Source organism: Diachasmimorpha longicaudata, chromosome 11 (genome assembly GCF_034640455.1).
Source record: "Diachasmimorpha longicaudata isolate KC_UGA_2023 chromosome 11, iyDiaLong2, whole genome shotgun sequence".
NCBI lineage: Eukaryota > Metazoa > Arthropoda > Insecta > Hymenoptera > Braconidae > Diachasmimorpha > Diachasmimorpha longicaudata.
In genome coordinates, this window is record NC_087235.1 from 5,516,828 (window position 1) to 5,533,842 (window position 17,015).

Consider the following 17,015-nt stretch of genomic DNA (forward strand, 5'->3'; position numbering starts at 1 on the left):
AATTGGAGAAAATGTCGGTGGTCCGATGGTGGATCGGTGCCTTGAAGCATCGGGACTTGTTGACAATGTGTGCGATGCTCAGTCACTGCCGCCCTGAAAATTCATTCCAATTATGAAAACCTGTTGAGGGAAATTTATTGGGGGGATGGGCGGGGGTGGTACCGGAAGGGATGACAGCTGCAATTAAAAATCACATTTCAACTCAAAAAGCTTTAATCATCCAAAAACGTCAAAGAAAAATCATGAAAAAATCATAACTTTTCTATTCACATTTCAATTAACATTTTACCTATTTAAAAAATTCTATATTCGTGTTCTACTAATTATTTCGGACTTGTGGAGACTAAAAAAATCAAACAATTGTGATAACCCAAAGGCGACATCGGAGTGACAATTTCTATTGATAATTATTTTGACGGAAGAATGTTTGAAAATGTAGAGAGCCCTTGGAATTGTTCACGAGCAAATGAACAGATAAAAATTACGGCAATCAGTCTAATCAATACGTATGCCTCCGCGAGAGTAGTGAGTGCCAAGTGGTGGGGGTGAGGGGAGAGGGAGAGAGTGGGTGAAAGTGTAATAAACGTCACAATGACGGAAACAGTGAATGCGAGTGATGCAGAGCTACGTATTTGCCTGCTGCCGGAAGAGCTTGAGATCCTGGAGGATCCGAGAACAGCTTCCCTCAAGCGGGTCTGTTACGGTATTGTGCTGCCGGCCATCTGTTGCTTGGGTATCATCGGAAACATACTGAATCTCGTTGTTTTGACTCGTAGAAATATGCGAGGAACAGCTTACATTTACATGAGGGGTGAGTACCGTGAATTTATATCTTTTGAAAAAAACTAATGTGACGCTTCGCGATCATCGCTGAGAACTCCTTTTTTTTCATTCCTATTTTCACGTATTATTTATTGCTGCGTATTTAGTTGTTGCGCATTTACTTACTTGACAAATAACTCTTCCTCCCATTCCGAAAAGCGATAAATGGAAATGGAAATTGGGAAATTGAAAAAAAAAAAAAACATTTAAAAACAGCCCTTCATATTTGAAACGGGTTCAAGGTCATAAATAAGTTTAACACGCAGACCATCAGGATGAGATAGTAGTAATTTGCACGCGTCCGAACATACCCGGGGTTGTTCCAGGTAATTGGTTGGAGTGCTCGTAGATTTTCACTGTATCTCCCGTACTCACCCCCCTCTCACCGCAGTTTACCACCGAAAACGGGTATATTGGGCCTAAAATGTACGAAATGGCCATCATGCAATCAACGAACTTTCGATTAACAACTGTATATCATCATCTCGAAAATTTATTGCTGTTATGAATTTGTTCTTCATCTCTTAATTCATTTTTCCTCTCTCTCTCTCTCTCTTCCTCACCCGCAGTCGGATGGACTAATATTATTCCATGTTTACGTAATATCGGTGACAAAATAGAATCGATACACGACTGTGTGCGTGTGGAATTGAGCCGTCTTGGAGTACTCGCCATAGATAGACACTTCACTGCACTGTGGGGTGCAATTTTCTTCTCATTTCTCACGATCAAATTCCCGACAAAAATTGTTCCATTTCTTCTGACTGAAGGTGGAAAAATTAATCAGTAAATAAATGAATTTAATATTATTTACCGTCGCAGTGTGATAAAATTATCCAATTAATATACAAAATAATGGATATACGATTAATAAAATCATTAATTAATCCGTGACACCGGGGATTTTCGCATTACAAAACGAAATTAATAAAAAAAAATAGGGTAATAAAGTCGTCTTGGCAATTCCCGGTTAATCCTGTTTTAATCTCGTGCGATCCAATTAACGTTGAGGGCAAAAATAAATGGAGAAACAAATGGGGGGAGGGGGGTGGGGAAATACAGATGGCAATTGCCACTTGACAGCAATACCCCAGGATATTCTCCGGGAGGAAAAACACACCTTCAGCAGTTTGATAAGATTTTTTTTTCTCCCCCTGAAATGTCTCTCGATTTTTCTCTCTCGAAAACACGGGATTTTTGAAGACGCTCGAATTAATAAGGATTACCGGACCCAGGGGGGGTGGTGGGGGAGGGAGATTGTACCTGGTGTGAGGTAATAAAACCGGGCAATCCGATGTGCGCCGCAGCATGAAAAGATTCAGGGGAGAATCCCCTGATGTAAACAACACGACAAGACGCAATACATCGAGCTTTGATGTATCAAAAAGGTAAAATAAAATAGAAACAGACATAAAGATAAAGAAGAAGGTGGAGTGGAGGGTGGTATGAGAGGGCTGGGGATGGGAGGGTGGATGAAGGAATTCCAATGGAACGTTATGCATTTCAAACTAACATGAAATGCATGGGACATTGAGGCAGTGCAATATCTCGGGCCGAATATGAGGGAGTAAAGTGAGAGACAGAGCGATTCCCCTGTTGAATATCAAACAGGGGCCTCTCCCCCCAATGCCAAATGTACGAGGCAGAAAAGACTCGGATGGGGAAATAAAGCGTGGAGGAAGGACTCGGGACAAACAGACCGGAAATAAAGTGTAATGTACCAAACTATTTGCGCGTACACAAAGTGATTTTCACGGGGCGAAGAAAAAATGCGGTTGCAGTGATGATTATTTGTAATTGAAGATGGCGACCATCGGATCAGTGGATTGAGAAAAAAATTATGTCAAATATGTATTTACTTGAGGGAAATATTTATTTTTTCAATACTTTATATCGGAGGTCCAGTGACTTCCTGATTATTGTGATTAGGGTTAAATTGCGGGAATTATATTGTTTTATAACATGATTATGTTATTTATAATTTTGAGTGAACTCGTTCGATAGTTATGAGCCTTAAATAATTCATCTAAATTCTTCCCTCAAGAGAATTCAAAATTTAGAAACATTAAATAATTATTAATAGAGTTCATTCAGGGTCACGTAGCAAATCATCTCCTGAGGTAATATAAAAAGATAAATATTTCTCTGAAGCAAATGGACATTTGACAAGTGATTGACGGAGAAAAAATTATTCACTGAGAATTACGGAATAATTCCGTTAATCCGCAACGGGAAATCGTGTTTTAAATTTTTTTTTTAGAATTAGACAGAAGAAATTTTTTTTACCTGATTTTTATGGAATTTTTATCTCCATGAAGATATGATACATAAAATGCAACATTTTCACGACTTTTCAAGAGGACACTTACATCGAGTACCATTTGCCACTGGTGAAAGACATTCTTTTTTCACAGAGTACAAAAATACACTTTTAAGTGCATATAAGTGATGAGGGAGGTATGCAGGGGAGAATAGATTCCAATGGACCATGTGATAGCCTTGAATTCCAATATATCCGAAGAATTGCGAAGTAGCTCAAGTGGCCACTTGCTTCTTCCACTCTCAAAAATGTACCGAGGGAGAGCTCAAGTGCCGGATGGAAAAGCACGAGGGTGAATAGGAGGTGAATAATCGCTTTTTTGGGAGTGAACGCGCTTTTTGATAAGGTGATGGGTTGCCGATGAGAGGAGGGGGGGAGCGTCATGCTAAACCCATGATGTATAGCTTTGTAGAGCTGCGCCCGGAGGGGGATGATTTTTGTAAACCTTCGGGATATTTCCCCAAAGATATTCGAGAAATTAAATTTATTCCACAGCCTGACTGACACGTTTCAAAGACATTTGGGGAACAATTCCATAAAAAATTTTCCCCAAAAAACTGAAGTGAAATCTCCGTTGATTATTAACCAAAAAATACTGTTAAAAAATTCATAGAGTAATAATTTGATTTTGTTGGGAGATTGAACCCACAATAATTCGTCTAAAAATTAGAATTCCGCCCTCCCCAATTTTTCAATGACTTTCTACCAACGTTACATCAATTTTTCGTTTTTTACATTATCATGTGACACGTCAGCCCTAAAACCATTCACCCAAACGATCATGAATCCCCAGGAGTCCCATATTCTTCAACATTTTGCGACCGATGAAATGTAGGGGAGCTGCGCATATAGCGTATTGCGCAGATATTTCCGTCGCCCTTAGACTCTCAAGGGCCGGATGAAAAAGCTCGGGGATTAAGGGATGATCAGCCGCTGCAATTTTGGGGATAGAGCAGAGGGGTGCCGACGAACAGGATTTTTCATAAGACGATGAGTTCAGGATGGATTAGAGGCACTGTTGGAGTGAACATAAGATAAATATTTAGCTAGTGCGTCTCACCTTGACAAAGTTACACCGAGTGATCTGTTGATGGCGGAGTGAGGCAGTGCTTGGAAGGGATGTACTCTCCGTGGGCTGTGGGAGGGGTGGAATTTCGCTAGTTTACCTGTGGGTTGGTACCTCAGAGATGTTTGCTTATGTACAAACGCTGGAGAAGAGGTCTCGCGCGGGTATAAACCCACCGAGTGTGCGAATGTGTCGGGCGAAAGTTGTAGCAAGGGCGCATGGAGTGATGAGGGTGTACCAATGTGGGTGGCTAGTACATTATAAATGGAAAGGGGTGAAGATGTTGTTTGAATCGTATAAACCATTTATCTGACACTTTTGAGAGAAGTGGAACATGAGTGAATAGTTGATTGAGTCGGAGCCAGTTGTGGGGAGCGGAAATTACTCTGCGGAGAAAAATTTTTTGATAAAAATTATTTGGGCCCATAAATGTGGAGATAAAATTATTTTGTGCCTTTCTCATTCCCGTCTGGAGGTCCCTCGGGTGGGCAACTGCCCCAAGTTTCTATATCTAGTGCAGAATCAGCATAAAAATCACTGGTGTATACCGCAGTAGTCCGGGACCCGCTTAGGTCAGACAGCCTCCACAAAAGTGTCTTTTATACGTCTCGTATTTCTTGTTCAATTTTTTTTTCACATAATTTTCATGGAATTTTTTTCTATTTTTCAAAAAGTCTACTTTTTGTCTGTCGTCCTTGTAAATACGATTTATTACCTTCTGGGAGGAGGGGGGAAAGCGCACCGAGAATCGTGATTTATCACCGTTGGCTGAATTCTGATATTGTTTCTTGCATTTTACCAACGAGATTTACGGCCTTCTGATGCCTCCTGAATATTGCACACGTGCTTTAAAGCCCCTTCTACACTTTGTTGGGAATAATTTTAATCACCGTTATGGAGCTTTTGAGCCGTGTAAATTGATTTTGCTGGAGGTGTGCAGATGCTCGTAAACAATCGGCCCTTTTTTGCAGTGTCTCACGAATTCACAACGGAATTGGGTTTTTTTTTTCACTCCCTACCGCGCACTTCCGCCACTACATCAGGGGAGGAAATTAAGTAGAATTCAATTTCACGGTTTTCGGGGAATTCCGGGGATTGTGGACTGTTCGTGGTATTACTTCCAAGTTGGAGCGTTGGCCGTGTAAATTACGATAAGACGCGAAGGAAAGTGCTCAGTAAAAATTACGAAACGTTCTGTAAAAATTATCACTGACATTCATAGAGTGATAGGGATAATAATCGAGTTATTGACACTCGCCCCATATTTTTCTCTGCGCGAATAAAAATTTTCAAAATTCACTTTCGCACTTTGGTTACCCAAATTGTAGGGTAATTTTTCGTTTATCACTATCCCTCTGTCAATTTAAAAATCGTTCTGTTGTCAATTAAGAAGGACAGTCAATCTCGCGAATGATATATCCAATTTGTCGTCACGATTTTATTTTCAAGCCTTTCTCCAACTTCCTGTGACAGAAAATTAACAGCTGATTGACCAGGACAACGCGCTTTGAACTCAATGAATATTGATAGGGACCGCTGGGTCAACGTTAATAGACACAGGGCGGGGTGTCCAAAGGGTTTGTAGGTTACAGCACCTCGGTTAAAGGTCCAAGGCTTCCACCAAAGACAGACACGCAAGGGCTCCCCTGTGTAATTACCAATATCTCAAAACTTGTATCACTGAAATATTCAACGGGACATGGAGTCAGGTAATTTCATGAGTAATTTCTGTCGCAGCTCTGAAGTTTCCTAACCATAAAATATCTCGTATTATTATGATTTTTTTTTTTTCATCATCTCCCGTATTTTACATTTATTCTTAGCAGGGAAGACTGGTTGGTAAAATTCTATGAATATTGATAAGATTCATGGAGAAACTATCATACAGGCACGTGTCCTGTGAACTTTATGCTCAGAATGGAGCGTCGGGCGTACACTTTGTTCGGCCACCCATAATCCTATACCCCTGGGGATTGTGATTCCGGTGAATTCTCCTGTGGTTTTACTCAAGGAAATGCATTGGATAGTGGAAATACCGGGAACGATAAGAGAAGGTGTGGGTTAAATATACTGTAGTATTTACCGTCTGAATACTTGAGTACATATTCTCATTCAAATGATTAAAGATTATTAAAATTTTCTCATTTTTCGAGCTTCCATTTTCACGATTTTTCTTTCCAGAGGAGAGAAATATTCAGGAAAAATTGGGGAACTCACAGTTCCCTCACCGAAGTAAATTTTCTATTAAATATTCGTCTCAGTCTAGATGAGAACAATAATAATAATATTTAGTGCTCGTAAGGTTCTTTAATGAGGGTAATTACGTATAATAATTGCCTCAATGACAGGATTGGTATGAATTGTTTGTAAAAAAATATTTTATATGTTTTATATATTTAAAAACATAAATTTTTCCGCGTGGGTAACACGACATTGTTGTGAACCGATGCATCAGACACCACCAGCACTCGCATTCGTATGGAAAAATAAATCTACGGATGGGAAAACCTGGGTGAATGATGATTTGTCTCCGGAGGCAAAAAGAAAAAGTTCAAGGACCAAGTGCTTCCACTCACCCAGACGTTTTCGTGAATGTTTGCTGATGAAGTTGAGTACTATTGCGAATAGTGGGTGGCGGTGGGTGGCTCGAAGTGGAGAGTAGACAGAGAGGGATGACCGGGGATAAATGAGAGAGGGGCGGCTGAGGGTGGAATAAAGTTTGGTTTCTTCACCTCTCCCATTCCCCTGCACATTTTTTTTTACCTCCTTGGACAACTGTTGTATGGGGTAGGAACCCGGGGAGGGACTAGATCACGCTATTCGCATGCGACTATAACCGGGTTTTTTTTTTCCACCGCCTTCTCTACCCCGTCGCTGTCTCCTTTTTTTCCCTCGACTCCTGGGAGAAAAGGTGGGGTTATGTATAGCCAGATGGGATACACTTCCTCGCGGATGAGGGCTCCAAGAAACAAGAGGAACGGAGAATTACGACGAGACGTTAAATAACAACTGGGCGGCGGCGATAACATCGCTGAGAGACGCGTAGAGACTTTTTCATTTTACTACGTGAACATTTGGTCGCTGCGACGGTGATTTTTACGTGACAGGGGTGGGGGGTTTATGCGGCAAGGGGTTGCATGTTTTATTCAAAAAAAAATTATCATAAAATTTTTTTTCAACTCACTCTTTTACGGAGCCTGATACGTCTTTACGGGATAACATCCTCGAAGATTTTCAAGGATTCCAATTATTTGATGATGGTCCTGGGAGGATTCCTTCGTTCACCATTCGATTGTCCAGGACGAGTTGCCTACGCTGGAATAAAGAAGCCTTTGTCATGTTTTTCTAGTTGGAAAATAAATGAGGGATCAATATTTGATGGAAAAATTAAAGTCCACAATCATTTTTCCGAATTCGATCAATAGAAAATTCTGGAACCGCAGGATTTCTGCCATTGGCATTCCTCCGTTGCAGTTTCTGAAAAAGTCAACATTCCTAATGTGATAAAAAATATTAGATAATTCTTCTTCTGAAATTTTCCTCACGTTTCTGTGATTCAAGTTCAACGGATTTTGTACGAATTTTCTCGGGTACACGAAAGGTCGCGGGCGGGAGAGGGAATGAACTAGTAGAAAAAGCACCGACGACTCAGACCGTCTGGTCCTCCGTTACTCGGGCCGTTTGAACCTTTTTTTTTTCTTGGTCCGAGAGGCGAGCGGAATGGAGCAAGTTGCGATTGCAAAAAAAAGGAGAAAAGTGGATTCTAATAAAAAATTCTTTACAATTTCTTCGGCTCCAAGGGAAGATGTGGAGAATAGATAATGCGTCTGTGATCCTCTTTAAAAAAATACCTCGAGGGCATTTCCACGAACAGGAGGAGGGGGATCAAAAGGCGGTATCTATGATTTCACTCCCGATGTTATCGTTAGCAATCGAAAAAAAAGTGATAATAATGAAACAGATAGTCTGAATCGTACGCTTTGTTAGCGCGGGATTTTACGGGATTGGTGAATACAATTTTTTTTTTAATCCCCGTTGATCATTTTTTTCTTGTTACGTATTTTTACAAAGGACAAAGTTAATTGCTCATCATTTGGGAAGGATCGCTGCAGCAAAAGCTCATTTATTTCCTGCCAAAATTTAATAAATTTTCTGGTAAAATATTTATCAGAATTTCTACGACTTTTTTTTCTTCTTCAGATTTAAATTCACGTCGGAGTTCAGAAACGCAGCGATTTTTACCTGTAAAGTGGAAAGGTTTTTCTCAGTATCGGAATATATTCCCCGCTTTCTTATCCGCGAATGGAAGAAGAAATCTCGGTTGTCAATAGGGCTGTGGAGGCACCGATCGTGTCGGTGCTATTCTATTCTGCACCCCTTGGATATTTAGGAGTTAGAATCGATCGTAACTTTCGGCATTGGCCTGCATCGGTAACTACGCCGTAAATTTCAAGTCCGCGTGCCAGATATGCCTTCGGTTCCGCGCACCCCAACGGTTAAACTACAAACCCACGGTATAATACACAAAAATGTCAGTATTTTTTTATCCCCCTCCACCGTCTTTACTTCCCGCACCAGTGGAATTACTCGTAAAAATTCAAGAAAAAAAGTTTCATCCCCATAACTCTCTCGGCTCCCATTCTTCCCCCCGGAGAGAGAGGGCATCCAGTTTCATCTCGAATCATTTACAGAAAAAGAATAGAGAAGATGGTCGTTCTACACTCGGAGGAATAGCGCATTTGAATCGAATAAAAGTTTGCATTTAAAGTTCTCTTGTTCCTTTCAAAAATAATTGTTTTGCACATTAATAAACGGATATTTGTGACAGTGAAACTATTATGATCGTATGAAATTATTTTTTCATTTATTTTGAGGGTGAATTTATTAGAATTGGGGAAAATATTAATTAATTAAATTAAACTCGTCTTGTGGTACAAAACAAAATTAATGATAAAGATTTTAGAATTTCTTGAGCTAAAAAATTATAGAATATGCAAAATACTTGTTTTTTTTTTCAATTTAATTAATACGAGAAAATTAAGAAGAGTAAGAAAAACTCACGGGAAAATTTAGAAAAAAATTCTGAATATTCATGGAAATGTAAATACTCTCTCTAAAAATTACAAAAAAAAATCCATAAAGATTATTTTGTTAGATCCAATTCAATGTCGCTCTTGTAATAATTACTTCCATATTTTTCGCGAAATTTCCAATTAATTCTGTCTATAAAAATAAAATCTAGACTCATTTGTCTTATTTAAAATAATTAAAAGACAGATATACCTCATTTTGCCCCAGTCTCCTCTAGTATAATTAATCAAAAAATAAAGAGATGATTGTGATGTCAATCGTAGCGTCTAGCATTCTCGTGGGGCTATCAGGATGTAACCCATCCTGAGTTTCTCACGGAAATGTTCACCATCTGAGAGTATAAGACGAGGGTGAGAGGATAATGCCGTTGAGACGGTGGCAGTGTGCTATGCACTTTGTATGCAAACGCATGGTCGATCCTCGTGAAATACCCCCCAGTCGAATACACCCGGTGAATATAACCCGGGGAAAAGCGACAACAAGGACAAAATGTTAATGGTAAAACACTGGGATTGACTCTATCAAGTCTACCTTTTCTGTTTCACCATTACTCGTTATTGTTTTTTTCCTCTTTGAAAAAAAAAACCGGAGAATTGGGGAAGAAATAAAAAGTGAAAATAAGTGAGAGCTGATAAATCCTGGACGGAAGACTGACTGTTGCACGGTTCGTTACAACTCGATTCTTTGGAGTGGCTGTAACCATATAAATGAAATTAGAACCAGCAGCTACTGTCCACCTCGTTTAGTCACCAATCAGTCAATTGGATGGGTCGATATTTCTTTGTTGTTCGAGGCGATGAATTTGATAAAATTATTTTTCAAAAACTGTCGTAATATTAAACTGTGAAACAAATATTTTAATAGCACGAACTGGTGATTAGTAATTTGCCAGAGACGAATATTGACCTCTAATTTTTACATCCTAGAACAGATGTCCTTTTCTGAATGTCGTACTAAAAAATTGTTTATGAAATTTACCAATTTTTTGCACCTCATTGTGGTATAAAAAATTTCGAGTGTGATAATGTTTTCAATGATTTTTTTTTTCATTTTCAAACCAAATAACATTTTTAGGTAGAAAAATTATTCCTCTAGAAACTTCTTGAGCACGTCTTCATCCCCATCACCCCCGTCCTCTGGAGATATCTCCAATTCCATCAAATAACAACTGCATTCTCTTGAGAACGCATTATGCCATTCCGCATGAAGAACAATTTCCTTAATTCCGGAATTCCTCACCCCCCTCGATATTCTCAACAGAAGTTCCCCTTAAAAGGAGGTGATAACCTGTTGTACTGAGTCGATGAACCTCGTGTCCTCATAACCATGCGAGGAGACCTCATAACGAAAGGATTTCATGTCCCTGAGGCATTCTCCAGGCAGTGAGAGAGAGAGAGTCTGAACGAGGAGTCCAATAGCTTTTCTTTGGCATCATAAACCATTGCTCTGGTAATATTGTTCCAACTCACCTCACCATCCTCCCTCAAATGGAGGAGCAGTTAACGGGGCGAATGTGAGGTGCCTCGAGAGCTCGAGACAACGTACGCGCGATGTGCTAAGAGAAATGAAAGTTTTCGTGGACATTCCAGGGAGGATTCCTGGATTTTATAGTTGGCCTTCTGCGTCTCGATACCCTGGCCACTGTACCCAGAGCAGACCATCTGCGTTTGATAGCTCTCACTATGCAGGGAGGGAAAAGAGTTAGAGGGAACGGGGAGGAATTGAGTGGAGGGTCACCTGCTACTGGCACACGGTGTTTGCTCCTTTATTTCTATCATTTCAATCTTTTGGTGATGACTCGTTGAGCTAATTGGCCTGTCAGGAGTGATGCCGATTGAAGACGTAACATTTCGTTATGAAACTATTGATCAGAGACATCGGAAAAATCCTCCATTTATTTTTATCGGTTTTCCTGAGTTATGGAGTCGTGAAGGGGGTTTATTAATGGGGGATGTTTTTTATGGGAGAAATTTTATTGAATTTTTCGACTCGACACGAAGAGAATTATTCAATAAAAATTACGTCTCTTTCCCGTAATTTTAGAAGTGAAATATATTGAAGGTAAATTTTAGGGATTTTTTTTTCAAGTCACTTGTCAACCCTCAACTATTTCTTCCCTATACGGTTTTTACATAAAGTTTGTGTCTCTCCCGAATTTTCAAACCCAAAAAATTCCTGGAATTCACGATAAAAATCCATAAAACTCCGTCTCAATGACAAGGTGACAGTTCACCACCTGAAGGCTGTTTAGCCCTCTCGTTCTGGTTTTACGCCTCCCGAGAGTAACCCCGATGTTTCCTTTCACCCTCAAGCCCAACCCCATCAACAGGTTTCTCGCATTAAAATCCCCCAAAGGACGAGACACAATCCAGTGTCCGTTTTCACGATGAAAAACATCGCCTCCTGGTGTTTGGTAGGTTGGTACCTCTTATCTGCTTTCAGTTTCGTCGTTGATCCCCGCTAATTCTCATCATCATCCTGGGGTATTATCTCCGGATACCACAACAGCGACAGTTATAATTCCCAGGGCGGAAGGGAATCGTTAGTGTCGCCTTATAGAAACGGTGAAAGAGGAAAGCCGGCGGTGGTATTGGGAGGGAGGGAATTCCTCCAGGGGTAAACATTAACGAAGAAATACGACGGGAGATGAAGAGAGCGGGGGTGAGAGAGAGAGAGAGAGAAATGGCGTATGGTGGCAGTTGAAGAGACAGCCGGGCGGCCAATAAAAAGGCGCGACGTCGAAATTGTTGAGTTTTTATACAACTCCCGTCACGTGTTATCTTTATGATCTTTTTAGGGGTCTTATTTGTGTGTGTGTGTGTGTGTGTATGTGTGTGTGTTTTTTTTTATCGAGTTTTTATAGAGTTCTGTTGTTTTATGGTACACTTCATGGTGGAGTCTGTGGATAGCAGTGATGAGAGCGTATAGCTGAGGAAATATAACGCCGGACGTGTCCGGTGGAATTACCACAGGATTATCGCACGGGATAAGGTCGATGATGAGTAAGATGAGAGTCGTGGAGCCATTGCGATGGGGTATAAAGTGAATAGTTAATAGAATACTTGATGCTGATGGGGCAAGAGGAATTTTATAAGCGGTGCACGATAAACAGGACAGTGTTCTAATTTTTTTGTTGGATCGATTGACTGAGGGCACGTGAATTTGGATTAGTTTTGTCTCCAGCATCAAAAATAATGGGTAAAGATGGATAAATATTTTTTTTGCGAAAAAAGCTGGTGATATTGGCTGACGTACGGCGGGCGAGTTGAATAGTGCGATCTGAACGTTTATAGCCATTAAAGGGAATTGTGGTAAATTATGGACTGACTTGATAGTTCCGTAAAATTATAAACATATTTCCTTCTGGAGGGGCGGAATTTTTATTGAATATTTCACTCCGCGACGTTCTGCAGAATAAAATCTGACCATTTTATGGCTAAAGTTATCGGATCGTGGATCGCTAGAACAACTTGAGAAAAAGTTATACTATTTTGGAGAACGAGGCGCATTCGGTTGAATTACTCCTCCATTTCAATTTCGACGAATCGAAATGCAGTATTTGACTTGTTTGCGGGTTATGACTATATTCGTATGGGAACTTTATTTATTCTGATAGAAAATTTTCAGTCAAGTTTGCCAATTGGCGAACGGAAGAGATTGAAAATTTCGCGTTATTTGATTTTGAGTATTTGCAATTTTCTTTAGCAACTCAAGTATTCACATCTTCAATAATTTCGCAGTAATAAATTTATCCAGTTAAATACTTTTATTGGTTAATTTTTTTAATTTTGAAAAATCTATTGGAGGGAGTAGAAGAATGTCAAGTAAGAAGCTTTAATTAATTACATCACGTCATTTTTTTTAGATGCGCTGCTGATGTAAGTGAGATGAGATCATGATTGATGATCGTCGAAGATAAAAAAACGTTTGACACCGGTAGCACGTAATGCGGTGGGTCAACGACTGCACGCTCTCGTTGTTTTTTATGGCACGATGTTTGGACTATGGTTTTTTGGTACTTGAGAATGCTGAGCACTCTTGCACCCACGCGAGTTAAATTGTGGTTCGTTAGGAAATTGTCGCCAATTAGTCGCGGTGACTTCATTACTGTTTGACGAGAAAGTTGTGGGAGAGGTTCTTGTGGGTGTTGATAGTCTGATCGGGGATGGTAAGGTAGGGTGGTTGGTTGGATAACTGGAGGGTGGCTTCGCTCATGCCCGGTGAACGATCACTATAGTAGTATAGTTTACGACTGGGTCTTCACTGCGGGTAAAGAAGATTTTCCAGGGAAATAACAGGAGGATAGCTGTTATTGGACAATCGTTGGGTGTCGGTAACGAAGAATTTCCCTCGTATATTCGTGAAATCGGTCCGCATTACGTACGTTTGATAACGAGGGACTCATTACAGCGGTTTGAAAAATATAATTTTAATTATTGTTATTTTTTTTATGAATGGAAAATGTCTGTTTGAGGATTTTTCAGTATCAATATTATTTGAAAATCTAGTTGCCCTTTTATTCAATCAAATCTCACCCAGGTGCACTCGAAATGTCATTGAAAATTATTTGATCGTATGGTAAATTGCCTCCAGCATCTTCTAAAGTCAACTCTCATCGGAATAAATTACACATTTACTCCCGAAGTTCCACTATTCCATTATCGAATCGATGCTTGGAATTTAAATGCCCCCAAGAGATAAATTAAATGCTTCAACATTCGAAATTCCCATTCGTAACATCCCAACTTTCCAACTTCATGCCAGAGTCGCTCTCATAAACACAAAAGAATCCTAAAACCATCTCCGGCGCGTTCCAATTACCCCAAGATTTTCGCAACTGCAAATACTCCAGCAGACACAGGTGCTAATTCGTGTCAACACTCTACATCTCCCAGTGGAAAACAAAAGGAACTGCGTGTACTCGCCCTGAGTATAAATCCAACATCTTGAGAACAATAAAAAGCCTCGAGGCAGTGGAAATACGACGTTATAGTCAGCCACGGCAACGAGTGCATATTTTTTCCTCATGGAAAATAAAGAAATTTCTCATAAATTTAACTCACCATATTTTTATCATCTTCTCCACAGGATACTCAGCAGCAGCATTACTGGCGATACTCTTCTGCATACCATTCGCTCTGAGGGTGCTCATCCACAAGGAAACGGGGAGATGGAACAATTGGTCGCAGGCGTTTTATCACGCACATTTGGAGCTCTTCCTCGGAAATGCCTGTCTGGGTAAAATGACAATTTAATTGTTATTATAATGTGAGCAAAAGTTCTGGTAAATTTTGGGGAGAAATTCTGGAAATAATTTTACCAACATTATTCCGCAAAATGAGACATCTCTACAGCAAGCTCATAAACCTTATATTTATTTAATTTAATTTGGAGTAACATCACTGTAAATAAATTCGTTCTTGAATGTAGATAATTTTCCCTGCGCATTCCCATCCCCCCAATCATCAATTCAAACCGCAAATTGAATCCTTAATAGACGTTCGATTACTCCGAAATTAATTGATACCAAATTAGCGGTCATCACTTGAAATAGCAATAATCCCTGCATAATGTAGACTACCCCTGGGAAATTGTACAGTGGCATTGAAATAATAATAACCTAGTATTAAGCCCCCACAATGATTAACGGTTCTTCATTAAGTCGATCACATGTGCAACAAGCCGTGCAGTAATTTATCTCACTGTACCAAGGGAAAAATTTCTGTCCCTCCAGGTGTTGGGGTTATGATGTTACTCGCATTGACAGTGGAACGCTACGTTAGCGTATGCCATCCAGGTCAACACACCCGTCCATTATGTGGACCACCTCATCTCACAGTATCGCTCATACCGCTGGCAACTTTTCTGGTTTATCTGCCGAGTGTATTTCGGGGCGAAGTAACAACATGTCTAGTGTCGTCTGGGGGACCTCTTATCTACCAGAAGCGAGACAATTTGTCATTTATGCATTCTGTATTTTACCAGGTGAGTCTTCAATGCAGGTCAAAAGTCGGAGAAGTTAAGAACAGGATAAGACAACTTGACTTGTTGTTGAGGTTTTGACGGATGAGTTTACGAGAGATTAAAGATATTTTTGCTTTTAAAAAATTCAGTAAAACCTTTTTCAAAGTCTCCTCACGTTATTCTAACGATGTAACGCAGATATTATATATTATTAATTATTAATCATAAAGGGTATCATGTTCTAGTTCCGTAAAAAATCAGAGAATGTTTTTCGTTGAGGGAGGATTTTCTCTCTCGAACTTTCGCTCGATTTTTGAGCTTTAGGAACTGAGTTTAAAATTTTTTAAAGTCTCCCGAAGCCACTATTTTTCTTCCGCACGCTTTACGACCCCCCGTCATCCATCAAATGCGCAATAAACTTTTTCCGCAATTCCAGATATACAAGATAGTCCTGGAAGTGGTATTTAAGGTTGCCCCGACAATACTGTTAGCTGGCTTCAATCTCCGCATCATGATAGTGTACAGAAGATCATGCGAGAGAAGACGCAGAATGACACTGTCACGTACCGTAAGCACTGGTGACGAAGATCCACGTACGTTCGCTGAAGAGCGTCGTCTGGTTCTTCTGCTGAGTAGTACGAGTATACTCTTTCTAGTCTGCGTCAGCCCAATGGTCATCCTGAACGTGACACTGAGCGAGAGCAATTTGAGCCTGTATCCTTACCAGGTAATGTCCCCCATCGGCCATTATCTCTGCCAGTGGCACGAGGGGATCATGTTGTACTTAGTGTCACTTGTGGAATATCAATAAATAGAGAAAGTCTTGCGATCGATAGCCTCAGTAAATTCGAATGAGACGGGGATTATATTTTGCCTCCTTGCTTTATGTATTTTAATTAATCCCAGCACGATGTCATGGACATAAAGCATAATTATGCACTTTTTTTATGTTGTCAGGTGTTTCGTGCCCTGGCAAATCTTCTGGAGATCATAAACTACTCGATAACGTTCTACATATACTGCCTATTTTCGGAAGACTTTCGTAATACCCTGATACGTACGTTACAATGGCCATGGGGTAAATCGGGTGGGAACAGCAGGCGGATGCCAATGAAGAGATCACCCATACCAAGGCCAACAACCACAACCACACCACCTACAACTGCTGCCGCAACACCTGGTCATGTAGCACGTGCCAGTGTGTGATTACAAAATGTTCAATGAGTTTTAATGAATCAATGAACATTATTTACGCGGTTTTTATTAAGCCTCAACGTGTAATGTTAGAGATAAAGGTACCTGTTTTAATTTATACATCTTCATGAGAAATAAAGTGTTCAGAGATGAGCTGTGAAATTTTAATTTTTATGACTGAAAAATGGAATCTTAACTTTTAACTGATATTTCGAACGATTCATTTTCATGAAATTTTAACTCTTCTAAAGAAGGCATCAATTTTTTTGCAATTAAGTATTTTATTTATGATTGTAACTATAAACAAAAGATTTACAAGGCTCTTGAGATAGCCTGAAGTTTTAAATTAACTAAGAAAAACGCCCAATGTCAGCAGTTAATGAACTTAACTACTGATGCGGTAGTAACCCCTCTCTTTACGATACCCAGTAAAATCCAAGCGCCGAGTGTTTATGGTAGGGTTGAGGAACTAATGGTATTGCGTACCTTCCCCCCTTTATCTTATTAGGAAATACGTTGCACCGTCAGGTGAACAGAATAAAAAATATTCGCGGTCGA

At 39.9% G+C, this 17,015-nt stretch overlaps 1 protein-coding gene across 1 annotated transcript; it reads left to right on the forward strand.

Annotated features, from left to right (window-relative positions):
• The first annotated feature begins 86 nt into the window (after window positions 1-86).
• On the forward strand, window positions 87-16,607 carry LOC135167219 (uncharacterized protein). The gene is made up of 5 exons (XM_064130191.1): window positions 87-811; window positions 14,388-14,537; window positions 15,034-15,284; window positions 15,700-15,990; window positions 16,221-16,607. The coding sequence occupies exons 1-5, from the start codon at window positions 592-594 to the stop codon at window positions 16,467-16,469; spliced, it is 1,161 nt and encodes a 386-aa protein (XP_063986261.1). The 5' UTR covers window positions 87-591; the 3' UTR covers window positions 16,470-16,607.
• Window positions 16,608-17,015: the final 408 nt, after the last annotated feature.

What these genes read in the sequence shown, in the direction of transcription:
- LOC135167219 (XM_064130191.1), top strand. Translation starts at nt 592, where the DNA reads ATGACGGAAACAGTGAATGCGAGTGATGCAGAGCTACGTATTTGCCTG. An exon ending in AGCTTACATTTACATGAGGG is followed by an intron (nt 812 to 14,387) that starts GTGAGTACCGTG and finishes TCTTCTCCACAG; the next exon opens with GATACTCAGCAGCAGCATTA. An exon ending in CCTCGGAAATGCCTGTCTGG is followed by an intron (nt 14,538 to 15,033) that starts GTAAAATGACAA and finishes CTGTCCCTCCAG; the next exon opens with GTGTTGGGGTTATGATGTTA.